We start from the raw sequence: 24,779 nt of genomic DNA on the forward strand, positions 1-24,779 counted from the left end.
ATTTTTCCAAGTTAATTTTATCATTAAAAATATATTGATTTTACAAAATTTATTTCAGATTACTATGAAATTTGCATTAATTTTGTGTTGAAATATTAACATAGTATTACTGTCACCATTTAACATATCCATATTATATTGAATTGACATAAAAATTTGTGTGCACTGTTTGGGATATGCGATATATGTTAAATTTAAGTCAAATTTTCCCTAAGAGTGTAACAATATTGTTATTTCAATTATTTCATTTTAATATGTAAAAAGAGTCACGTATTATTACCCGTACACTAAGATTTACGATTAAAAGTTGAAGTAGCACACGAACAGCATAATTATATATAATCGATCGTAATTGACGCAGAGCTCACCCTTCGCGCTCGCATTGTATTCCGAGTTTTCTCGTGAATCGTTTAAGAATTCTACAGTTTCTACAATTTTATTTTGCGTGTTATAGACTGGGAGAGAGAGCTGTTTCTTATACATATTCATAATGTGCGATACTGTCTAATAGTAGTCGCATATAATATCGTAAAGGATTCAGAAAGGAACAAAGGGTAGAGAATATTATCAAGATAAGCCTCGAATGTTGCGAGGTATAGAAAGAAAAAATCGTCAATAAATGGCTGAAAAAATATCTTTTTATTCCGTATCTTTTTTTTTTTCTGAAATAAAAGATTCAATTAATTCTAAAGAGACGTACAAAGTAATACGTCTCCTTCATCTTACTTCGCTATTGATTTAAACGTCACTACATCTGAGTAGGCGAAGTATGCGATAATCTCGCGTTGTTTCTTCTCTTTTTGTAAAAAGGTATAAGTACAAACATACGGGTATACAAATAGATACATTCATACATATGTGTGCTCGCGTGGTAAATTATAGATGGTTAAATTACGTTTTACAGTAATAAATATAACATACAAACTCTCTCTCTCTCTATCTCTCTCTCTCTCTCCCTCTCTCTCTTTCTCTCTTTGTGTGTACAAAAATAAATAATGTACAAAATGAATCTGCAAAATAGGAAATTATTGTGCTGAAAATAAAATTCTACTTCTTTCGGATATAAAAAGACAAGAAATAATCAATAATGTGTGTCATAATCTCATACATACACATTTCTATATAAATTTCTATAATCATCATTTATAATTACAATTAATAATCATGATGTAAAACAAGCAAGAGATGATTATTAATAAACATACGATTTACGTTATTAAATTACAATGTATGTGAGCAAAAGATTCTCAAAATATTTTCTTTTAACGAGTTACTCCCATCTATATTTTTACCACTATGACAGAAATTAAGTTAATAAATTAAATAATCAGTAACAGTCACAGAAAACTGCGATCTAATCGCGGTTGTATCGTAGAATAACACAGAAGTTAAATCGGAGTTAATGCGGAGAAAAATATAATTATCGTTTATAATATAGCGATTATTTTTCTCAAATTCTATATCAAGTTTTTAAAAATTGGTAATTTGCAATTGGCAAGCAATAATTAAAAAAGAAAATAAAACTTATCTTAAAATATAATTATATGGATCATATAAATTATTTACGAATTAAAATTTATACAATAATAAAATATTTTCAATAATCAGAGATCTGACAAACGACAAAGTCTTCTTACATTCATAAGATTACGTTATGAAAACCCCACATATTATTACGTGTCCTTTAAAAATTATTACGATTATCTGTGTTATTCTAGGATAATCGAAACGCGCTTAAGGGAAAGTGTAAAAATCCCTCCAAATATCACATTATATATTATGTACTGGTTAAGGCTCATAATTTTTCTTTCTCAGTCTCTCAGTTATATTTCTAACTACAAAGTATATCTATTATATTCTCAACTCTTAGAGTTGGCGTCACAAATACACATACCATATGTAAATAAAACGGCATGGTAAAAAAGTTTCGTTTTGGCCGGCGCGTAAACCTGTTTCACTAGTTAAGCGTAATGAAAAAAATGGTCTATTTACACTCATGTTTTTAAATTAAACATAAAAAAGGCACGCATATATGTAGCTATTAATAACATTACTTTTATACCACATATACACATACATATGTATATATATTTTATTTAATATTTTATATATGTATATATAAATAAAAGTTTCCTACTGTCGTGCTCGTAGCAACAATTTTATGGAAGAAAATTTCTCTAAAATGTAATATTAGTTTTTATTGACGTAAAAGTAGCGTTTACACCTTCATAGATACTATGAGGTATTTAGCTTGGTATATGAACATCATTTCCGAAGATTAGAGATTAAATTTATGTACATAGCTGCACAACAGCCTAAAAAATGTTCACGCATATTGGTTATACATACGCTGTACTGATGCATGTTATATATCCTAATTGTCAATATGGAAATATATAATTAAAAGAGTAACGGGATAAGTGTTACTCGGGTAGTTAAAATTAAATACAATTATGTAAAATATATTAAATAGGATATAATCGCACTTTTCTCACAAAGTGCAATAAAAAATATATAACAATGGATTATGTGCAATAATATCTGCCGTCGAAAACATAAAATTAACATATACAATTTTTCTACATTTTTGAAGAATCGTGAACTACAGTCGTAAATGTAAATTAATTTTAAATGCCGTAAATTTCACCAGCATATTTTTTTAAATGTATGGAGATAAGAGAACAATTATTCTTCTCTCTTCTATACATCGTTAATATTTTAATACTAATTGTTTAATTTCTTAATTGTAAAAAAAAATGAGCGTTAAATATATCAATTTATAAAATATCGTCAATCAGATCTTAAAGAATTTGTATCCTGCTCAAAAATATGTCGCTTAGCGACGTTAAAATTAAATTTTAACAAAAATTGCATTTTTGTACAGGATATTTGGTGCCGCGACACACATCGTTAATCAAATTTACATCCTATATTACAACATTCTTATTAAGTTTGATCGGTATAATTAAGCTATGTACAATTAAAGTATGTGCCTACACATTACTAATTCTCATATAAAATATACTTAGGTTTTGCAATAGGTAGCTTTGGGATTATTAATGATTCTTGTTTATTAGGTGAGCGATCAAAGTAAGTTATATACACACAATCTTCAATATAACAGATTTAATATAATCACACGTAATCAATTTTTCCTAAGCAAGCGATAAACAATCGAGTACATTTAAATCGTAAAAGTATCGAAATTTGAATATTATCCTTAATATTTTATTAATATTATTGTACTTTATACTTGAAAAGAGAAAAGAGATGCTTTTCATATGACATAATATAACCGGTAATGAGCGCATCTTCCTATGTGTCGACAACATAATGAGCAGTAAGAGATGAACCGCTATTCTCTCTGCATTCAAATATGCAATCGGACGAACGCGGATTTATTTTATTCCTAAACAAAAAACAGATCACTCTTATTTTCTACTGGATTCGAGTCTAGACTCACGCAATACTAAATTGCAAACAATTTCTGGAAAATGTTCTATACAATTGCTCGTTTCCTTTTTTCATGTCTGGTATTGTTATATCTATTCATATCTATATCTATTTCACGAAAACAATACTCTTCATTTTTTTCAACAAAATTAATAACGCAAATTATTTCGCGGCATTCATATTATCATCTGGCTATTATTAAAAGGCACACAATATTATTTTACACTGTGTTTTATAGATAATTTTATATAACTTAATAAGTTAATAAATTATTTTTATGAATAATTATTCATTTAAAATAATTTCTAACAAAAAAAATTGTAACAAAAGATAATTAAACAAAATAAACAAAAAATATTTATTAAAATATTTTTCATTGATTAATCAAAGAATTGTTATTTATTAAGTTGATACAATAATAGTAATTGATCATTATTCAAATTATATTAGATTGTATCATTCTAATTCGCAAGATTATAACAAAATATTGTGCATAGAGCCTAATAATTTAAACCTTTTATTATTTGTTATCTTTGAATCTGCCATCATTCCATTATGATCTCTCAATAAAAGTATGAATATTTCAAAATGTATCTTTTTTATATATACTTAACTCATGGTAGTATCACAAAATATCAATATCGATTAAACCGTGTTGATAAGAGGTTACCATACTATTTACAAATCTAGAGTAGATATAAAGGCATAATTTATTCACTACGAAATATGCTCAGGATCTTTTAGAGTAGACAAATGATTTTTGTGCTTTACCTTACGACCCTGTCTTTTGGATGTTTTTCGAGTAACCTTGGATTCTCTGGATTCTTGCACTTGTTTGTTGAGCCCCAGTCTGAAACGCACAGGCACTTTCGAATCAAGAGTACTTTCATCTGTAAATGAAAAATAAGAACATAACTAAATTTAGCCAAGACTAAAAATTTCATTTTTGATTATTTTCGTGAATGTAAAATATTTTCTTCATATGTGTATGCGAAAAATAATAATAGAACTAATAATCATTTAAAAAAATGAAATACTCTACAATTTTTTCAACGAATTAGCAAATGTTATAAGTCAAAACTTACAAATACTTATGTTAATGTGTAATATATTATAAGAAAATATAAATACCTTCAGAATCGTGTAATTCCGTTAGTGATCTATGTAATACAGTAACCCGCCTAACTTCCTTTTGATTAGCTGTAGAAAGAGAAACATTCGTTATTAGAAGAAATTGTACAAATTGTAAAAAAAAAAAGTTCACCGAAATATATAGAGATATTGGGCAGTTGAATATATTATTATTACTTACATTTTTCATCAGTATTAAGGACATGTCTCTGATTAGCTTTTGCATTATTTTTCACAACCCTGTAAAAAGAAACGTGAAATGCGATAAGTAACACTGTCAAAAGAAAACAACGAGAATATCACATAACATGCTGATACTTACTCATTAACAACGCCTTTAAAAGCTGACTGAACCAATCTAGCTGATTGAATCGGTACTGTTCTGTTCAATCTTTCCGCGCGCCTTCTACTGAGTTCCGTTCGTAAATCTCCTTCTTCATCTACCGCTATATCTTCGAATATTGTGTCTACACCCTCTTCGGAATCTATCTCCTTACGTTTCTTACACTTCTTGTCTTTTCCAATACGTTCAGAAAGCGGCAGTTCGCTTTTCAATTTTCCCACTTGGTACAATTCTTTATCGCGCTTCTTCTTTTTCTTCATAGACTTTTCTTTTTCCGTTTTTTGCGGCTCTACATCTATGCACGTATTTACAGAATTTGTAATAATAGTTGGTGATGTATTCTCTACCGCTTCTTCAAACTCTTCAAATTCATAACTCGCCGCCAAGCATATATCCATCTCCTGAACATCAAATTCCTCCAGAGTTTTCTTCGCCTTTCTATTACCTAATGGAATCTCCGTTGTTTCCGAGGACTCTATTTTCATATTCGTGGTATGTTTCTTGGATAATTTAATTTTTTTATTGGCATTTACAGGATCGATAGGCCGCGTACATTCAAACTTCTTTCTTCTTGCTTCAAGCACAGGATCGCTAATCATATCAACAGATTCCTTCGCTGTTTCGATCGTCGTTGCTGATCTTTCATACGCTTCATCCTTTTGCTTTGTTCTCACTCTGGATATTTCTGGCGACGCTGTACTCTTGAAAATCGGAGACGGGTCTCTCGCATACTCATCTCGATTAATGTCCGGAGTGATGGAACGTGGCCCGTGCTTCCTGGGTAATTCTTTAGGTGACCACTTAGGAGATCGTCTTCGTCGCGGCGAAAGGCGGGGTGAGTATCTCGGGGATGACCATGGTGATCTGCGAGGCGAGAGTCGCGGTGATCTCAGTCGCGGTGAGACTTTCGGTGATCGCAAGCGAGGCGATCCTCTCCGAGGAGGAGACAGACCGGGAGATCTAGATCTAGATCTCAATCGACGAGGCGATACTCTTCTTGGCGATAATCTGGGAGACTTGGATCTGGACGATCTGAGCGGTGGCGAATAACGTGGCGATCTCGATCTTGATAATCTCGGCGATCTGGAGCGTGATATCTTGGGCGAACGCAGCCTCGGAGACTTTGATCGAGGCGATCGTCTCGGTGATCTCGATCTGTGCGGACGGGGTGATCTGGAGCGTGACGAAAGCTTGGGCGATCTGCCTCTCGGAGATAATTTCCTCAACGGCGATCTCTTCGTGGATGTTCTGTTTGGGGATCTGCGCGGCGAAAGTCTGGGTGATGTGGATCTACGAGAATATCGCGACGATGGAGATCTGCGTGGTGATCTATATCGCGTTGATTCTCTCGGAGATCTTTTCGGTTGTCTGATAGGGGATTTTCTGGGAGATCTTCTTGGTGATTTTTTTCGTAATCGTGATCTTGGAGACAGTGACTTGCGTTTTTGACCAACTCGGTTCGTTACGTGCGGAGAAACTGATCGTCTATCATTCTTAACGATCGCAATCAGAGATGAGGTAATTGTGTTGTTTCTCTCTTTCTTGCTGCAATTTTCGTCCGATTTCATTTTTTGATCAAAATTTTTGTTTCCTTCATCATCCTTCGCTACATTTTTAGTTTCGCCTTTATTCAATTTTTTCTCTTTCTTCTCAGATGGTTTATTTCCATCATTCATTTCCCTCTCCATCTCATCCATTAAGCGTTCTAAACTGTCTTCTTCCTCGAGATCAGCCATTAAGAGTACATCATCGTCGTCGTCGTTACCATCTTCTTCTTGGTTATCTCCATTCTTTTGCGAACTCTCTGTAGCTTCCTCCTGACTTTCTGTCTCTACCAAAGATTCTTCCAGTTCCTTCTTTGCTATAATTTCTGTCTTTGCAGAAGTTATATTATTTTTTTGCTCCTTTATGTCTTCTTCATCTGAAGCACTTCCACTGTCTTTAAAACGATGAAATTTCGACATTTCTGAAATCATAAATACAATCATTTTTAATTATTCAATTTTTGGAAAAAAAAAAAAAATGCATTTATCAATATTAATCTTGTGCAATCAATATTAATTAAGTAAAAATATGATACCTTGTGAATGTGATTCTACATATGGTTCAGTCTTTTCTACAGAAGCTAACTGGGCCTGTTGAATTGGAGAAGGTTCGTCTACAGGAACTATCGCTATTAGATTTGGATTACGAGGGCTCTGATAATACACATTCTGCAAGTATAAATTACAAATATATTAACATGTGTGTTGATAATTAATCATTTATAAATTACAATATAAATCTTGCTCTACATATATTTTGAAAACTTAATACACCGTTTGTTCAAACATATCTTCAGTATTATAAAACACAATAAATTGTATATGTCTTTATTTTCCAATGTAAAATTAGTTATTTGAAAATATTGCACAATTTAAAAGCTCACCCCATTTTGTCTTTGTTGTAACCTGTTGTGATAATTGAAATTTCTCTTTATAGGCCGTGGACCTTTATATGGGAGACGAGATGGTTGTGCTACTTGCGAAAAAACTTTTTGCATCTGTAATAACGCTGGCCTCTTATGCGTGGCATCTTTAGTTCGCAACGACTTAAGCGCTGCCAATCTCAGCGCCTCTACATCCTCGTCGTCGTCATCCTCGATTTTAGTTTTTGATTGTTGAGAAACTACAACCATCTGATAAGGCGTAAACAATAAATTAAATTCTATCCAAGATCCACACATGACATTTTACAACAGAATGGGGATAGTGAAAAATATAAACAAGTTTATGTACGAGAAGCATAAACAAACAGACAAATTTATCAGAAGATACGAATATTCTTTGTTTGTTGCGGGAAAAAATAAATTTCCTTTTTTTATGAACAAATCTATTTGAGGTTGTCAAAGAGAAGTACACCTTTCATTAGTCTTTTTTGATTTTAGTTTTTCATCGACAAAGAAAAAAAATGTCAAAGAACAGAATACTTTTGTCGTGTATTTGGCTGACCTTTTGGCGATGATCCATTTTTTTTATTAACAAGAACGCTGAGAGAGAACGAAAGTTGCGTTCACGACGATTATCATTCGCACGGACAGTCACTTGCGCAAGGATCGCGTGTGAATGTAACGATGGCCGGCGTCATTTAAATATCACAAGACGACACATTTCACTAATCGATTCTCGAATTATTGCAAAATTTTGTTCGCACTAAAAATATTATTTGTCCGCACTCAACACTCAATCCTATCGAGCCCCCACACATAAATAAAAATGGCGTACATATGTATGGGATGGGGTGGGAGATATGAAACCATAGACATAATATATCTAGACCGAGTGTTGAGGAGTGGAAGTCGAGGTGCACGTAGAAAAGAACATACTCTGTTTTGTGCCACGTGCGTTCTCTCTCGCTCGCACGGAGCATGACGAAGAGACTGCTATGCTATGTGCGAGCGAGAGAGAACGCAAAGAGCACGAAACAGAGTATGTCCTTTTCTACATGCATCTTACGTAGCTCTAACATTTTTTGTGACAATTATCGTTGTCGTTAGCGAGCGATAGCCTATGAGAGTTGCGCTTTTCAGAATTGTCCTTATCCATTGGCTGTCGCTAATTAACGATACCGAAAATTGTCGATAGCAAGTTATTGAATCCCGCTATAGGTCTATGAAGAGTAGCTTGAGAGGGCGCTGGTGTTGCGCGGTGTGTTCGTAGACAGCTAAGTCGATGGAAACACGACTGACTGCGTTCATTTAAGATTCACTACGTGCAAACTAACCGTCAACATAGAGTGATTGGCGTATAGATAATTCCTTTGGAACTCTGACAGCCATAATAGAAGAAGAAGAAGAAGAAGAAGAACCGTCAACGTAGGGCGCGTTCCACTTAACGACCGCAACGCTCGCGAGCATTATTTGTCTTTGTTTAATTTTTCGTGAACAACAAAGATGAAATGATACCATGAGCGTTGCATCTCTAGCGTCTTCTCGATCGCAACCTTCGTCTGTAAAAGGGACCCTTGTTCTTGACATAACCTATAAAGTAACCTTCACTATACAACTTGATACTTGGTACATATATTTTATTCGATGTTATTTTTTTCAGATGCGTGACAAAGCGAGATGTGTACAAAATACTTCATCTTTTTCGCTATCGCCCTTCTTTGCTGCATACTTGCTAGAATATATTACCTGATATTTGTCAAACGCGATAAACCCGGAGAAAGGTTCCGTCCGGCCGATCTGTCTAAAACGATATTAGGATCCGGTAGACATACAGCCGAGATGTTGCGGATCGTTATTTGAATTTCGAGAACTATTCGCCCAGAGTATACGTTTGTGCTCGGACGGATAAACTCGGTGCGGGAAAGATTAGGGACCTGGAAGATGGCAATTAGAATTACAAAATTGTAAAGATTTTCAGAAGCCGGAAAGTTTGACAATTGTACTTCACTTCTATTTGGATCACTATGTTCGCCATCCTCAACTCTCTTTCAATCTTATGGAGGGAAAATCCGGAACTTATTTTATGCAACAGTCCAGGCATTTGCGTTCCTTCGTGCGTCGCGTAGCATTTTTATTTAAAGCGCTATGTATCACGCAAAGCGTTATTGTATTTGTAGGAAGCTTCTGCAGAGTCAAAAGTTTCTCGTTAACAGGAAAGATCTTATTTAGCTAATCACGTCATTGTACAATGGGTGTACTTAAGCAAACCTATGTACAGCAGAAGCATCCTTTTAGAAGCAAAACTTTTTTCCTTGTTTAAATTATAATCATTTATAATTATTACACATCTCAGATATGTATGTATATATGTGTGATTTATAGGAAATGACTCATAGCGCTTCTATGATAACAATACCCTGGGAATTGCTAACAAAAGAATTGGAACATATACCCGTGGAAATAAAACTACATTTGATACCCATAATAAATGTGCTATGTACATCTGACAAACAATTGTAAATAAAATCTAATTAACAATATTATCTCCACATATACAAAATATTAAATATATTTATTTTAATATAAGTAAATTTTTATAAAACAATAAATATTTATTTTAGTAAATAAATTAATTTCAAATATGAACAAGCATGTTAGGTTATTCTTATTTAATTTAATTGAAAGAATTTTGTAGATTTATAAATTATATATTTTATTATATTGAGTATTTAAAATAATATAATATATTGAATATTTAATATATACAAAGGTTTTTTTCTTTTTACAAGAGCTTCAGAAGCATGGATAAACAATTCAATAACAAGAGTAGAAGCTTGTTTAGATCGTACATGGGAAGTATTGAACTCAGGCTACTGGAAAGATGTTCCAATAGGATATAGATATTGTTATTCTCTGTGTGTCACTTTAAAGGTATAAAAAATATATTACTAATTTTAAACCAATTATATATTTTTTCTTAAAAAACTTATACTTATTTATAAAAATTTCTTTTGGGGTGATTGATATATTTAGGCAGTATTATTAGAAATTCAATATAAAATCAATGTTGAAAGCTTTAGTGATAAAGAAGAGAAGAAAAAGACCATAATAAGGAAAATTATTAACCAAATTGATAAAGGCATTCTACTAGGTGCACCTCTTCCTAGTGTACCAAATTTATTGACAACTATTGCTACAAAACTAAACAGCTATTGCGCTGGTAAAAATATTTTCATAAGAAAATTTATACTAATAATATAATAATAAATCACACGTACATTAATCCGTTGCAATTTTTAAAATTACTTTCTGAAATTTTAATAGAGGATTCTAGCATTATAAATCTGGAAGAAATTTCAATCACTCACAAAGAGATTGATTTAATCTCTAATTATCCGGATAGATACTTTGAGAGACCTTCGATGCAGACATTTTACAATAAAATTTTTGTGCCCAAACTTCCAGCCATATTAACAGGTTTGATTTATAATTAATAATATAAATTATAAATTTAGCTAAGATCCACAAAATAACTAATACTTCGTTTTATATTGTAATTTGTGTCATGAGACAAAAGTTTGGAGTATATTTATTATGAATAGTATATGATATCTAGCAGTTTATGATATCAAAAAGTTATCAAAAGAAGATATTAAAAATATTAATCTTATATATTTTATTATAGATTGTATGAATCACTGGAAAGCGCTAACATTATGGAAAAATCCTAATTATTTAAATAAGATCGCGGGGTCTCGGACAGTACCGATCGAAATTGGATCTAGTTATACCGAGGAAGATTGGACTCAACATCTTGTCAATTTTTCTGAATTTTTACAAAAGCATGTTATTACGAATAATAGTGAAATCGGCTATTTAGCGCAGCATCAATTGTTTGAACAGGTATAATATTATAATTTATAATGCATTTTATATATAATTTTGCTTTTTAAAATTACAATCTGGAAATCGATCTTAGATACCAGAATTAAAGGAGGATTTTGAAGTGCCGGAATATTGCTGTTTCTCAGATAATGAGGATAAAGATATGGAATCATCAGAGGTTGACATAAATGCCTGGTTCGGACCTGCTGGTACAGTGTCTCCTTTGCACTTTGATCCGAAAAATAATCTGCTCGCACAGGTAAAAAAATACTTGCAATTAAAATTACTCGAATTACATTATATTATATATTCTGAAAAAGCTTCTTCCATCTCATAGCGTTTTCGAATGTAGTAGGTTTAATCGCTGTCAAAGCGATTAATAACGTCATTGCATTGTCTCTGCCAATAAAAGGCTTGAATTCATAATAAAATATAGTAATTAATTAAACTGGATTGGATTAACCCATTCATTCGAAAACGCTATCAGTTTTGTGTATAAAGTATATTTCATATATATATATATATATATATATAATAATTTTTTCTCAGATATTTGGTTATAAAAGAGTTATCTTGTACTCTCCAACTGAGACAGATAATCTGTATCCCTACGATACCAAATTACTTAACAATACTGCACAAGTAGATCCGGTGAGGCCAGATTATGATAAGTGGCCAAATTTTCGTAAAGCTGACGGCATGACATTCCATTTGAAACCTGGAGAAATGCTATATATTCCATCAAAATGGTGGCATCACGTGACCGCTCTTACTCCTAGTTTTTCGATCAGTTTCTGGTGGAATTAATTTTTAAATAAAATTTTTTTTATCAAAAAATTTATTCGTTACAGCACCTAGTGTAAAAATTCCAGCGATCGCAGCCGATCGTAATCAATCACCATTTACAAACAAAATTATCGATTCGGTGATATAATTATTATATTATTATTTTTACATTAAATTAATAATCAAATGATGTATATGGTTCCAAAAAAAGTATTTTTCGATATGTTAAAATAAAATAAAATAAAAATAACATTCATAAGTATCTGAGCGAATGCATTGGCTTCGAATATTAACATAAAATTTAGCAAGATTGCTGTCATCATTACTGTCACCAATCATTTTGATCTCATTTAATTTTGATATCGAACTTGATAAGCATTGCACATCGATAATAAATTACTGAACTTAAAAGATAGTCTAGGCTTTCTAGTATACATATCCGTAAAATATCACAGTCGATTGGTACGTAAGAGAATTAAAAGTACGATGAAAGCAGCTCCACGCACGCGAAGGAGTCGCGATCTTGGGTGAAGTCACGCGAGTGCAAGGTGCAAGGTTGCATCTTTCATCAAAGGATGTAATGATACGCATACATGGATATAACGCCGTTCTTGCCGTCACGGGCCTTCTGTTGCGGCCTTGGTCGAGTACGGACGTGTTCACGTAACGCGTGTGTCCTTTGAACCTAATTTTTGAATTCTATTCTCCTCTTCTAAAGAGGAATTCCTTCAGTAACTCGCATCTAAATAAAATTTCTGATTTCTGATACTAATCCACAATTTGATTTCTACAACATTAGCACTATTTTTATTCGTCGACTTGGCCGTGTGGGCCTGTCTGTGTGGGTATCTCAGACCCAGTGCCATTCGCAAGAAGAAAAAGAAAAAGAAGAAGAAGAAGAAGAAGAAGGAGAAGAAGGAGGAGGAGGAGGAGGAGGAGGAGGAGGAGGAGGAGGAGGAGGAGGAGAAGAAGAAGAAGAAGAAGAAGAAGAAGAAGAAAGTTAGATCATGATTAGCTGTTGCTAACTACATGAAGCAAATTATTGGTGATGATGGCTGCGGTCGGGAAGATGCTAGAAATGCTTCGAAGCGTTTGATTGACTAATCAGGACAAAAAGAGTAAAAATTTCTTTATTCTGATTGGTTAATGCAATGCTTCGAAACGTTTGATTGACCAATCAGGACAAAAAGAGTAAAGATTTCTTCATTCTGATTGGTTGATGCAACGCTTCGAAGCATTTCAGCGTCTTCCCGAACGCAGCCGATGACAGATGGGTCTCTTTTTCCGCGCATGCGCGTGGAATGCGGCACAAATGTGTAAAAATAAAAATAAATAAAAAAATAAAATAATAAATGCGTAAAAATTTTTATATTTGACAGCTAATTATACGATATTGTATTTATGTGTGTTTTTTGTTGAAAAGCTCCAATAATATTTTACTATACTATAAAAATCTGGAAATTAGAATTGTTCTTGACATATAAAGTAACCTATATAATAACTTGCACTACACGATTCGGTACACATACAAGTATTTCATTCGATGATACTTTTTTCAGGTGCGTGATAAAGCGAGATGTGTACAAAATACTTCATCTTTTTCGCTATCGCCCTTCTTTGCTGCATACTTGCTAGAATATGTTATCTGATATTTGTCAAACGCGATAAGCTAGAAGAAAGGTTCCGTCCGGCTAAAACGATGATAATATTAGGTTCCGGCGGACACACAGCCGAGATGCTGCGGATTGTTAGGCATTTGAGTTTTGAGAATTATTCGCCCAGAGTGTATATTCGGGCTCAGACGGATAAGCTCAGCGCAGAGAAGGTCAGGGATCTGGAAGATGGCAATGAGGATTACAAAATTATAGAGATTTACAGAAGCCGGGAAGTTCGACAATCGTACTTCACTTCTATTTGGACTACTATGTTGGCCACTCTCAACTGTCTTCCAATTTTATGGAGGGAAAATCCAGAACTTATTTTATGTAACGGTCCTGGCACTTGCGTTCCTTTGTGCATTATAGCATTTTTGTTTAAAGTGCTATGCATCACGCAGAGCGTTATTGTATTTGTAGAAAGCTTCTGCAGAGTCAAAAGTTTCTCGCTAACAGGAAAGATCTTGTATTATTTAGCTGATCACATCATTGTACAATGGGCGTACTTAAGTAAACCTATATATACCAGAAGTGTTCTTTTATAAACATTAAGTAAACTTTTCTTTTTTTTTGTTTAAATTATAATCAATTAGAATTATTATACAACTGAGATGTGTATATATGTATGTACGTGTGATTTACAGGAAATGATACATAGCCGTTCTATGGTAACAGTACCCTAGGAATTGCTAGCAAAAGAATTGGAACATATACCTATAGAAATAAAACTACATTTGACAATCATAATAATTATGCTATATACATCTAACAAACAATTGTAAATAAAATTTAATTGACAATATTATTTCACATACATATACAAAATATTAAATATATTCATTTTAATATAAATAAATTTTTAATAAAAAATTAAATATTTATTTTAATTAATAAATTAATTTCAGATATAAACAGGCATGTTTGATTTGTATTGAGTTTAATTGAAAGAATTTTGTAGACTTATAAATTATGTATATTATATTATATTGTTTATTTTAAATAATATAATATGTTTGAATATTTTATATATATATATATACGGATTTTTACTTTTTACAAGAAGTTCAGAAGCATGGATAAAAAATTCAATAACAAGAGTAGAAGCTTGTTAGACTGCACATGGGAAGTATTGAATTCGGGTTACTGGAAAGATGTTCCAACAGGATATAGATATTGTTATTCTCTGTGTGTCACTTTAAAGGTATAAAAAATATATTACTAATTTTAAACCAATTATATATTTTTTCTTAAAAAACTTATACTTATTTATAAAAATTTCTTTTGGGGTGATTGATATATTTAGGCAGTATTATCAGAAATTCAGTATGAAATTAATGTTGAACGCTTCAGTGATAAAGAGGAGAAGAAAAAGACTGTAATAAGGAAAATTATTAACCAAATTGATAAAGGCATTCTACTAGGTGCACCTCTTCCTAGTGTACCAAATTTATTGACAACTATTGGTACAAAACTAAACAGCTGTTGCGCTGGTAAAAATATATCTTTATAAGAAAATTTATACTAATAATATAATAATAAGTGACACATAATAATCTATTGCATTTTTAAATCAATTTATTTTCTGAAATGTTAATAGAAAACTCTGGCATTATAAATCCACAAGAAATTTCAATTAATTACAAAGAGAATAATAATTTAATCTCTAGTTATTTGGGTAGATACTTTAAAAGATTTACGATGTTGACATTTTACAAAATTTTTGTGCCCAAACTTCTGAACATATTAACACGTTTGATTCATAATTAACATAAATTATAAATTTAGCTAAGATCCACAAAATAATACTTTGTTTTATATTACAATCTGTGTCATGACACAAAAGTTTGGAGTATATTTATTATGAATAGTATAAATGAGATATCTAGCAATTTATGATATCAAAAAGTTATGAAAAGATAATATTAAGAATATCAATCTTATATATTTTATTATAGATTGTATGAATCACTGGAAAGTATTAACATTATGGAAAAACTTTAATTACTTAAATAAGATCGCGGGGTCTCGGACAGTACCGGTTGAAACTTGATTTACTTATACTAAGGAAGATTAGACTCAACATCTTGTCAATTTTTCTGAATTTTTACAGAAGCACATTATTGCAAATAATAGCGAAATCGACTATTTAGCGCAGCATCAATTGTTTGACTAGGTTTATATTATAATTTATGATGCATTTGATACACAATCTTGCTTTCTAAAATTACAATCTCGAAATTGATCTTAGATACCAGAATTAAAAAAGATTTTTGAAGTGCCGGGATATAGCTGTTTCTTGGATAGTGAGGACAAAGATGTGGAATCATTAGAAGTTGACATAAATGCCTGGTTTGGACCTGCTGGTGCAATGTTTCCTTTGCACTTTGATCTGAAAAATAATTTGCTCTCTCAGGTAAAAAAATACTTGCGATTAAAATTATTCGAGTTACATTATATATTCTTCTTCCATCTGAATTTTGTTTTGTGTATAAAGTATATCTCATATATATAGAGTAAGTCAGTTAAAGTGTTACAAACTTATACATATCGGAAACAAAGTATTTTAGAGAAAAATGTTTCATATAAAAGTTTTGTGATTTCGAGAAGCACATAAAATGGTGCCATTTGTTTGATCTTGAATAGTCATTTGAAGATCACATGAAGGTCATCTTCAATTTCTTAAATGGAAACTCCCATTTTTCATTGCATTCTTGTAGCTTATCTTGAGAGCTTTTCAAATCACTTCAATAAAGTATTTTATTATTAAATATTTTTCAATTATTTTATATCTTAATTTGACATATTTTGATATAAAAAATAAAATATCTCGTAAAATATTTAGTTTTTGATAATCTTACCGTAATACTTTAATGTACAAAATAATGAGACAAATCAAGTAACGTAAAAAAATCAAATAATTGTTACAAAAAATACATTGTAAAAAATACATATTTTTTCTTAAAAACAATTATTTTGTTGTACCCATATATTTTTTATACATATGATTTGTCTCATTATTCCGTACATAAAAGTATTATAATAAGATTATTGAAAACTAAATATTTTACGAGATATTTTATTTTTTATATTAAAAAATATCAGATTAAGATATAAAATAACTCAAAAAATATACTTAGTGAAAATATAGTGTTTGAAAAGCTCTCGAGATAAGCTACAAGAATATGTAATAAAAAATGTGGGTTCTATTTAAGAAAACATCGATCACCTTGACTTGACCTTGAAAAGGTCACTCAAGATCAAGTCCATATTTTCATCATGTGTCTCCCTTTGAACTCTATAACTTTTGTATAAAACATTTTTTTCCATCTTGCTTACTTTACGAGATATTTGCGTGTATTGATTAAAATGACTTATCCTGTATAATAATTAATGTGATTGTTTTTCTCAAATGTTTGGTTACACAGGGATTATCATATGCTCTCCAACCGAGACAGATAATTTGTATTCCTATGATACCAAATTATTTGATAATACGGCGCAAATAGATCCGGTGAGGCAGATTATGATAAATGGCTAAATTTTAAAGCTAATGGCATGATGTTTTATTTGAAACCTGGAGAAGTGCTATATATTTCACCAAAATGGTGGTATCACGTGATCGCTCTTACCCCTAGTTTTATGATCAGTTTCTGGAATTAATTTTTAAATAAGATTCAAATAAAACTTTTTTTTATCAAGAAATTTTTTTGTTACAGCGTCTTGTATAAAAATTTCAGCAAATCCCAGCTGATTGTAATAAATCACCATTCAGACAAAATTATCGAATCGATGATATAATTATTAAATTATTAATTTTACATTAAATAATAATCAAATGATATATACATATATGCGTATATGGTTCAAAAAAAGCTATCTTTTGATATGCTAAAATAAAAATTACATTCGTAATATTAACATCGAATATTAACATAAAATTTAACGGGATTGCTAACAAAGGCACTACATATAGGAGTTTAACAAAAATAACATAGAACTTTCTATTAATATCCCCCGGTCTACGTCTTCAGCATGGTGCTTACAGAGCGTGCGTGTAGAGCTTGTCAAAGAGACTATACAGACACAGTTTATTATTTAGTAATGACGGAAGACGACGCATTCCCACCGATCATTAGGCTCCAGGTAAAAAAAAACGCGTGTCTTCCTGATATTCGGGTCGTTCTCCCAGAACGTGAGATGAACTCTTATATCGAATTTCCTTCTATTCCCCTACCATTCTTTGCAGAAATCTCAAAATCGAGCGTTTTACACAATTCTCTGTAGTCGCAAGATTTCTGGATATTATGATGTTGACATTAATAAACAGTTGAACGAATCGTTAATTGATACCATTCTTCCAATGATGTATTTGAATAAATACAGTCCAAGACTGCAGTCTTATTATAGCAGCATCAGTCATTCTGGCATAATTAATTTATGTATCTGTCTAAAAGTATAACACACACAAACACACACACACACATATAAATTAACACAGTGTAAAATATTAATAAATATATTCAATATCGAATCAGCTGATATCTCTCCTCGCAAACGCTCGCAATGATTATTGGATACGATCCAATGAGCGATAGCTCGGCATTATTTTTAGAAAAATCGGTTATAGAAACGTTATTTCTTTGATAAAATAATTGTCGAATAATAAAATGTTTACCGACATTTTCTCTCCTCTCAAAAAATTTAGAGATACCTTTATTCATTATCAACAATAATTTTTAATCAACCAGTGCAACATGTCACGATAAAATTAATATTATATTATAAACAATACATTTTTTATTATGCATACACAATATGTGTGTGACAATTATATTATGAATTTGAAAATCATTTTAATCATTTTAATCTCGGCTAATATAAATAGTAACTCGATGAAGCGTTGCATATCGATGATAAATTACTGTACGCAAGAGATAATTCAGGTTCTAGTACACATATCTGTAAAATCTCACAGTCGATTGATGCGCAAAGAAAATTAAGGGTAGGATGAAAGGAGTTCCGCGCTAAAGTCTCGCGAAGGGGTCGCGACCTTGGATGAAGTCACGCGAATGCAAGGTTGCATCGAGGGATGTAATGACACGCATACATGAATATAACGCCGTTCTTGTCGCCACGGGCTGTGTATAAAAAGTTTATTGATTGCAGGATGTGTTCATTTCTCTTGAGACGCGATTTAGGATATTGACCTGTCGTTCGCCAAGAAAATCGAGGCGCAATTTTTTTTTTTTTTTAAACTCGTCGCATAATTAATATTCGTGAAATATAATCAGCGAAACATATCGCAACATGATACAATAGTCGTCTCGAATTAATCGGCACGACCGATCGATTGGCCGAGATCTGCGCCGATCCGTATATATACTTAATGCATGGAGCACAAAATGGTGTCATTTTTATATATATACTGGTTCTTAAATTATTTCTATAATATTATATATGATAATTAATTAGATTTAATGCATCGCTATTTTTGAGTTAAAGTAAATAAGAGTTTAAGTTTAGCGGAGTGAATCTGTCTTCTTCAAATTTATTTCTAAAATTCAATTAGAGGATTACTAGTTTCCGCGACATTAATCTCTCTCTCTTTTATGAAATTTTTAGAGAATTTATGATCAATAGATCTTTTTTAAATAAATATCAGTATACAATATTGGACCAATATTGATATAGATCTGAAGATTTGAAAAGAAGACAAGAGAACTAAATATTCAAGGATAAAGTTCAGGAAATTACACAGTACATCCAAGATATAAATAAAAAAATCTCGATTATCTCGAATTATAATTGTTCTATTATCTATCAATTATCTCGAAATCATTATTATAACTCTTAGCTTCATTTCTATTTCATGTCAAATATATATGGCTCCTCGGTTTTGCATTTTTTTTTTTAAATGCTTCATACACATTTTTTCGCCCTATCTGTGTTGATCTTGCATGGCTCAAAAAGATATTTGTTAGAAGCAAATTTCTGCGGTCAACCCGAGGTCTTTACATTCGCTGGTCGAAAGGAGGATAGCTCCAGGCATAGACATTGTTTGCGCGTGGCGGCTCGAGAGCGAGAAACGCGCGTCGCCCACAACCTCCTCATGTCTTATGCGCGGGCAAGCAGGCGCGTTGAACATGTAATTTTTCTCTCTCGTAAGGGATGTTCTCCACCTATCCCATCGGTAATCTAACCCTGACGGCGGTGATCTTAGGGCGAATATTCACCGCGCCTTTATAACGCCTCTATAAACCGTTCCGTACGGGAAATCAGAGGAAGAGACCTTGGTGCAACGGAAGAAAGAGAGAGAAGAAGGGAGAAAGAGAGAGAGAGAGATTGATCTTTATTAGCTTTCTCAGCTATTTGTAATACAGATCTAGTTTACATTAAATACAATATACTCCTTTTACAATTGCTTAAGCCGCTCAATACTCTTTTTGTGCAGTTCATAGTTCTACGAAATTGCAATGTCCTCAACTAACAGCGTTGCACGATCAAAGACAGGGAGAGGGAGATGGGCTTGTCCGATTTTTACTAGCTTTCTCAGCTATTTGCATTACAAATCCTCAACCTAGCAGTCAATCCAGTCTCCGACAGTGCCACGCATGATTCATTATCTTCATATTTGGTGCTGTATCCTCTTCCTTCTAGGTAGTTGTTACTCAGTGTCCCTCCAGCCGGCTCTTCTCTTCTCCTCCTGTATCGTCCTTTTAAATATTGGACATTCCGGATCAAGAGCGTCACACTCCTCACTTATTTTCAAGTTGTATGTTTGAATCTTATACAATTTATACATCTTTTGTTTGTCGCCGTGCATTCAATCGCTCTATGATTTTTTGCACATTTGTGGCATGTTTCATTTCATGTACAATTCTTTGCAATATGATAATAACCCCAGTATTTGAAACACCTTTTAATATTAATGTGATTAAATATAGATACTTTCTCCATCCAGACACTTTCTCCATCCTACATTCAGTTTTCTCATGCTAAACATTATTTCATGAGTTTCTTCATCTGCTTCAGTTATTACAGAATCTTCTTCTCTCTCTCTACCTCTTCTTCCGGATTGACTTTTAACTATTTTCTTCACTATTCGCATATGAATTTTTTCATTCTTCGCGTCGATCTTGTTCTGCTTTTTGATTGTAACTATTAAAGTATCATCATTCAACTTCATTTCTTCTTCGCCAATATTGACAATTTTTATCTTAAGTTTCATCCGCGGTGACTCAGTTACTTTGAAATTTTCGCCCAGCTTGGCTTGTACTGTAGCTTTTAATTTTTCCATTTCTTCTCCAATCTCACAACTTAGAATCACTGTTCCCTTGCTTCCTTTTTTTAGTTTTGTTACTCCCACAGGCATATTCTTGATGTCTATCTTTTCTTTTATCAATTTTTTAGTAACTTCACTCTCCTGTTGCATCTTAGGTTTGACAATTATAATATTTTCTTTTTTATTCTCTTTAACTGCATCACTATAACTTCTTTGTGCTCCTTCTGACGGTTCTGAAGTTCCTTCCTGTATCATTCTTGTCAGTTCTCTCACTTCTTGTTTAAAATTTTCCAATTATTGTCGAACTATTTCCTTAATCATCATCTTGACTTCCTTTTTACACGCTGTTTCATCTTTTATTTCCTTCACTATTTTTATAAGCCAATCTATTTTTACCTCAATTTCCGCTGATGCACTCGCGCCTGCTACTCTGTTTCCACTGCTTGATGCCGTACTCCCCGTTGATCTTCCTGTCGATGGCTTAGCTGCTTCTTTATCGCTATCGATAATAAATTTGTCAAATGGTCCACGACACGCCACCAAATTCGTAGTTTCTATTATATATTTTATGCTTAATTACACATCCTGGATGGTAAAAAAGTTTATCTCAAGACTTGCATGTTACAGCTTGGTCTTTTGTTGCCTTCTTACATGCCGAGCATCGATATTCGTCGTATTCTTCCATATCGATAATTATCGGCCAAAACTGCTAATATCAGCATAGGCGATCAGTCATCTTTGCGTTCATTTTCACACGTCAGCACTTTGTCCACCTTCAATGTCTACCTGTCGTACGAGACTTGGGCGTCCCATACAAGAAATGTAGTTCTTACGTTCACAAATCAGCATATTGCGGCTAGGTAACACTCGTGGCTATTCCCGATCTATGTAGATATATACTTCAATAACTTTTTATCACTCTCCCTCATTATTTAACTACTTAAAGATTATCACTTTTATAGAGCGATGTTTGACACGTCTTTTCTATCGCAGAGAGGAAACAGAGAGAGAGAGAGAGAGAGAGATGAAGAGATAAGCTTATCTGTCGCAAGACGGAATCCTCGAAAAACGAGATACATCGAGGAATGTTCGCAAATTCCACCCTTCCGATTTTTATTAAGGCTAAGGTTTATTTTGTAAAGTACGCGAACTTATCTATCTCGAGATAAAAATTTCTTTCTCAATGCTCCCTTTTACGGACATACTTTCATATCAATTCGATATCTTCGAGAACATATTTTTAATTCTAAAGAAATTTTTTATTAAATTAGTGGCCAGAGTTTTTAGTATCTTTTACATATAAAAGTTGTAATAAATATTCAATCTTTTCATATATTGTACATGTATGTTCATCACAATATTTATCTTTTCCATCTGATTTATATCAAAATCTGATGTTTATTTTTATTAACTCTCTGTACTAATGGTTTTACAAGAGGGTGTAAAGCAAAAAAAAAAAAAAAAAGATTTTCACTGCTGAAAAAGCGGTAGTGGCAATGCAACGTAGTAGTGAAGAGGAAGAGGGCAGGGGTGCACAACAGGAAATGAGGGTGAGGATGTGAGAGAACCGGCAACCACCCTCTCCTCCCCCATTCCTCTTCCTGATATATAAGGCTGTATAGCCCCGAGTGTATGTTCACCCTCTACTACATACATATGCGAGATCGTTGTCGCTCGATTCTGCGCGGTTCGTATGTTCGTGCAGGGCGGCTCCGCGACTCTCTCTCTCTCTCTCTCTCTCTCTCTCCCTTTTCGTATCCTGGCCTTAACACGTCCGTGCGCACCCCCGGCGAATGCGGTGTGCACACACAAATGGTGGTGTGACGCGCGTGGTCGCGCGTCTTTAAGGGAGGGTCTCGTGTGTCGTCGCGGGTCCCGGGTGTCAATTCTCGGAGAGGTAGTTCTCCTCGTGGAAATCACCGTCGATCACGATGGTCACCGACAGCACGAGTCAGGTAATGATCTCGAATGGAGGCGAATTCGAAACCGGCATTCTCAACTTCTCCCTGTCTCATTCTCTCTCTCTCTCTCTCTCCCTCCTTTTGTCTCTCTCTCTCTCTTTCTTTTCCCTTTGTGCTTCTCGCACTCTCTTTTTTGCCCTTTCCGAAATGACCGATCGAAGGAGACGACGATATATTTCGAGTTCTAAAATCAATCGCGAGATTCGCGATGATTTACGAGCGAGTGACGATGATCACGTCGAATGTGGTGGGTATGATTTCTGGTGTACGTGGGTGGTTAAATATATCCCGCGACAATTGCGTTATGTTTCTAACATCGTAGAGGTGACCACCTCCCTTAAGAAATCGTGACAGAGAATTTCAATTCTCACGAAAATTATATAATCTGTCCCAATCGGCGCAGTAGGATACGGACAATCGAGCTATGAACTACCAGAGTGAAATGCACCAGATGGTTGAGGAGGGAGGGGAGAATTGGGGTGTTTAGGTGGCACAGCCGGCGATTGGGGCGCGTATCGATGTCGGAGAAAGTCGAAGGTAAAAAATCGAGAATGATTTTTGATTGCGGAAACCGGCGATAGCGACCGGCTAAAGGTCACGATGACGAAGTTTTAGCACCAATAGTCGCGAGTCACACTATCCTATAGTGCCTTTTTATCGTCTTTTATAGTCTTTTTATCACGATTGCTACCGATGAAAGGGGTGCAGAAAGGGAGGAGCGAGGTACTCCACTTTCTTGAGAAAACAAGTTAAGTTTGCCAAGAGAATCACAAGCCAATCACTTCGGGCAATCCTAATCGCAATTCAACTCACTCTTCGTCTTTGCTTCGCCCATAAGAAAAATATTAAAAAAAAAAAAAAAAATTTGGAAGATATAAATATTTATAACACGCGTAATTTTTTTTCTTATATATAAAATAATTGCTTCAGAGAACAAGTGTACCGTGTATAACGGTTAATAATAAATATAATAACGTGATAAACACCAAGTGTTAAAGTGCGCAAGGGTAAAGGAGAAAGGACAGAGTTGCATCATCGTTGCAAACTAGGTTATTCTTATATATCACATCTATATAAATAATATCGCACACCTTTAATTCTTTTTTGTTATCTTTATATCACAGCTCTGTTTTCCATATTGTATTTCCCACAGGCTGATGACACAACAGCATTTCTTCGCGCTGCCCGATCCGGCAATCTTGAGAGAGTCGTCGAATTTCTCGATACCGATTTAGATATTAATACAGCCAACTCGGTAAGCGCATTTCGAATTTTTCAAATATTATAAATATACAATATATATATATATATATATATATATATATATATATATATATATATATATATATACTGTTGTGGAAAATTTGTTTTCTTGTTAAAAAATATGCCGGTTAAAATTTTTGTGTTAAATATTTAACACATTCATGTGTCAATTTAATATATTGTATTGGTTGAATTCAAATATTAAATTATTGAAACAAGTGAAAAAAGTGTAAAAATAACACAATGTACACATATTTTTAATTTTACACAATAGATATTATTAGCGACAGGATTTATCTGTAAAAATTTACAGACAAAAATATTGATTTTATTTTATATTAAAAATGAGAGTGGACTCAGTAATATAGACCATCAATAATATTTTTCCAATTTAATTTTATCATTAAAAATATATATAGACTTTACACAAAATTTATTTCAAATTATTATGAAGTTTGCATTTATTTTATGCGGAAATACATTATTAACATAGTATTAGTGTCATCATTTAACATATTCATATTATGATAAATTAATAAATTAACATAAAAATTTATGTGGACCATTTGAAACATGCGATATATGTTAAATT

General features: G+C 32.9%; 4 protein-coding genes and 1 pseudogene across 12 annotated transcripts in view; 3 read left to right on the plus strand and 2 right to left on the minus strand.

Moving 5' to 3' along the window:
* Positions 1-630: 630 nt before the first annotated feature.
* LOC138936328 (serine/threonine-protein kinase PRP4 homolog) lies at positions 631-8,159 on the minus strand. 2 transcript variants are annotated; one of them, XM_070301635.1, is made up of 8 exons: positions 7,918-8,159; positions 7,356-7,604; positions 7,008-7,140; positions 4,907-6,893; positions 4,766-4,824; positions 4,585-4,653; positions 4,225-4,343; positions 631-3,409 (listed from the first exon to the last, which is right to left on the minus strand). In XM_070301635.1, the coding sequence occupies exons 1-8, from the start codon at positions 7,933-7,935 to the stop codon at positions 3,404-3,406; spliced, it is 2,640 nt and encodes an 879-aa protein (XP_070157736.1). In that variant the 5' UTR covers positions 7,936-8,159; the 3' UTR covers positions 631-3,403. The 2 variants fall into 2 exon arrangements, with proteins under 2 accessions (XP_070157736.1, XP_070157735.1); XM_070301634.1 differs by lacking the exon at positions 631-3,409 and having other exon boundaries at positions 3,920-4,343.
* Positions 8,160-8,658: 499 nt separating this feature from the next.
* On the plus strand, positions 8,659-12,230 carry LOC138936332 (bifunctional peptidase and arginyl-hydroxylase JMJD5-like). 3 transcript variants are annotated; one of them, XM_070301644.1, is made up of 9 exons: positions 8,659-8,952; positions 9,016-9,468; positions 9,738-9,871; positions 10,145-10,286; positions 10,389-10,575; positions 10,680-10,832; positions 11,041-11,258; positions 11,335-11,499; positions 11,790-12,230. In XM_070301644.1, exons 2-9 carry the CDS (start codon positions 9,412-9,414, stop codon positions 12,045-12,047), a joined length of 1,314 nt encoding a protein of 437 aa, XP_070157745.1. In that variant the 5' UTR covers positions 8,659-8,952; positions 9,016-9,411; the 3' UTR covers positions 12,048-12,230. The 3 variants fall into 3 exon arrangements, with proteins under 3 accessions (XP_070157745.1, XP_070157746.1, XP_070157747.1); XM_070301645.1 differs by lacking the exon at positions 9,016-9,468 and having other exon boundaries at positions 8,661-8,981; XM_070301646.1 differs by lacking the exons at positions 8,659-8,952; positions 9,016-9,468 and having other exon boundaries at positions 9,765-9,871; positions 10,147-10,286.
* Positions 12,231-13,334: 1,104 nt separating this feature from the next.
* Positions 13,335-17,707, plus strand: LOC138936338 (UDP-N-acetylglucosamine transferase subunit ALG14-like). Of its 5 annotated transcripts, XM_070301651.1 has the most exons (8): positions 13,335-13,511; positions 13,586-14,233; positions 14,326-14,459; positions 14,742-14,882; positions 14,985-15,171; positions 15,637-15,854; positions 15,930-16,094; positions 17,107-17,707. In XM_070301651.1, the coding sequence occupies exon 2, from the start codon at positions 13,603-13,605 to the stop codon at positions 14,224-14,226; it is 624 nt and encodes a 207-aa protein (XP_070157752.1). In that variant the 5' UTR covers positions 13,335-13,511; positions 13,586-13,602; the 3' UTR covers positions 14,227-14,233; positions 14,326-14,459; positions 14,742-14,882; positions 14,985-15,171; positions 15,637-15,854; positions 15,930-16,094; positions 17,107-17,707. The 5 variants fall into 5 exon arrangements, with proteins under 5 accessions (XP_070157752.1, XP_070157751.1, XP_070157753.1 ...); XM_070301650.1 differs by having other exon boundaries at positions 13,586-14,459; XM_070301652.1 differs by lacking the exon at positions 13,335-13,511 and having other exon boundaries at positions 14,228-14,459.
* Positions 17,708-20,096: 2,389 nt separating this feature from the next.
* On the minus strand, positions 20,097-21,717 carry LOC138936337 (uncharacterized protein PF3D7_1120000-like; annotated as a pseudogene).
* Positions 21,718-22,711: 994 nt separating this feature from the next.
* The window catches only part of LOC138936326 (ankyrin-2), a 32,805-nt gene continuing 30,737 nt past the window's right edge, over positions 22,712-24,779 (plus strand). The window contains exons 1-2 of one of the 2 annotated variants that reach the window (XM_070301631.1): positions 22,712-22,918; positions 24,078-24,179. In XM_070301631.1, coding sequence (XP_070157732.1) covers positions 22,895-22,918; positions 24,078-24,179 — 126 coding nt within the window. In that variant the 5' untranslated portion in view covers positions 22,712-22,894. Of the gene's footprint in view, positions 22,919-23,028; positions 23,172-24,077; positions 24,180-24,779 lie in introns of those variants that run through there. The other variant, XM_070301630.1, reaches the window with a different exon arrangement.

Source organism: Polyergus mexicanus, unplaced genomic scaffold (genome assembly GCF_030449975.1).
Source record: "Polyergus mexicanus isolate NDT 795.1 unplaced genomic scaffold, iyPolMexi1.0 SCAF_9, whole genome shotgun sequence".
Lineage (NCBI taxonomy): Eukaryota > Metazoa > Arthropoda > Insecta > Hymenoptera > Formicidae > Polyergus > Polyergus mexicanus.

Bases quoted from the DNA above. Each gene is read 5' to 3' on its own strand.
- LOC138936328 (XM_070301634.1), bottom strand. The intron at 4,825-4,906 runs GTAAGTATCAGC...TTCTTTTTACAG, and splicing joins TTTAAAGGCGTTGTTAATGA to GGTTGTGAAAAATAATGCAA. The intron at 4,344-4,584 runs GTATTTATATTT...TTTCATTTACAG, and splicing joins GGAATTACACGATTCTGAAG to ATGAAAGTACTCTTGATTCG.
- LOC138936332 (XM_070301644.1), top strand. From the start codon at position 9,412: ATGGAGGGAAAATCCGGAACTTATTTTATGCAACAGTCCAGGCATTTG. The intron at 10,287-10,388 runs GTATAAAAAATA...TGATATATTTAG, and splicing joins CTCTGTGTGTCACTTTAAAG to GCAGTATTATTAGAAATTCA. The intron at 11,500-11,789 runs GTAAAAAAATAC...ATTTTTTCTCAG, and splicing joins AAAATAATCTGCTCGCACAG to ATATTTGGTTATAAAAGAGT.
- LOC138936338 (XM_070301650.1), top strand. From the start codon at position 13,603: ATGTGTACAAAATACTTCATCTTTTTCGCTATCGCCCTTCTTTGCTGC.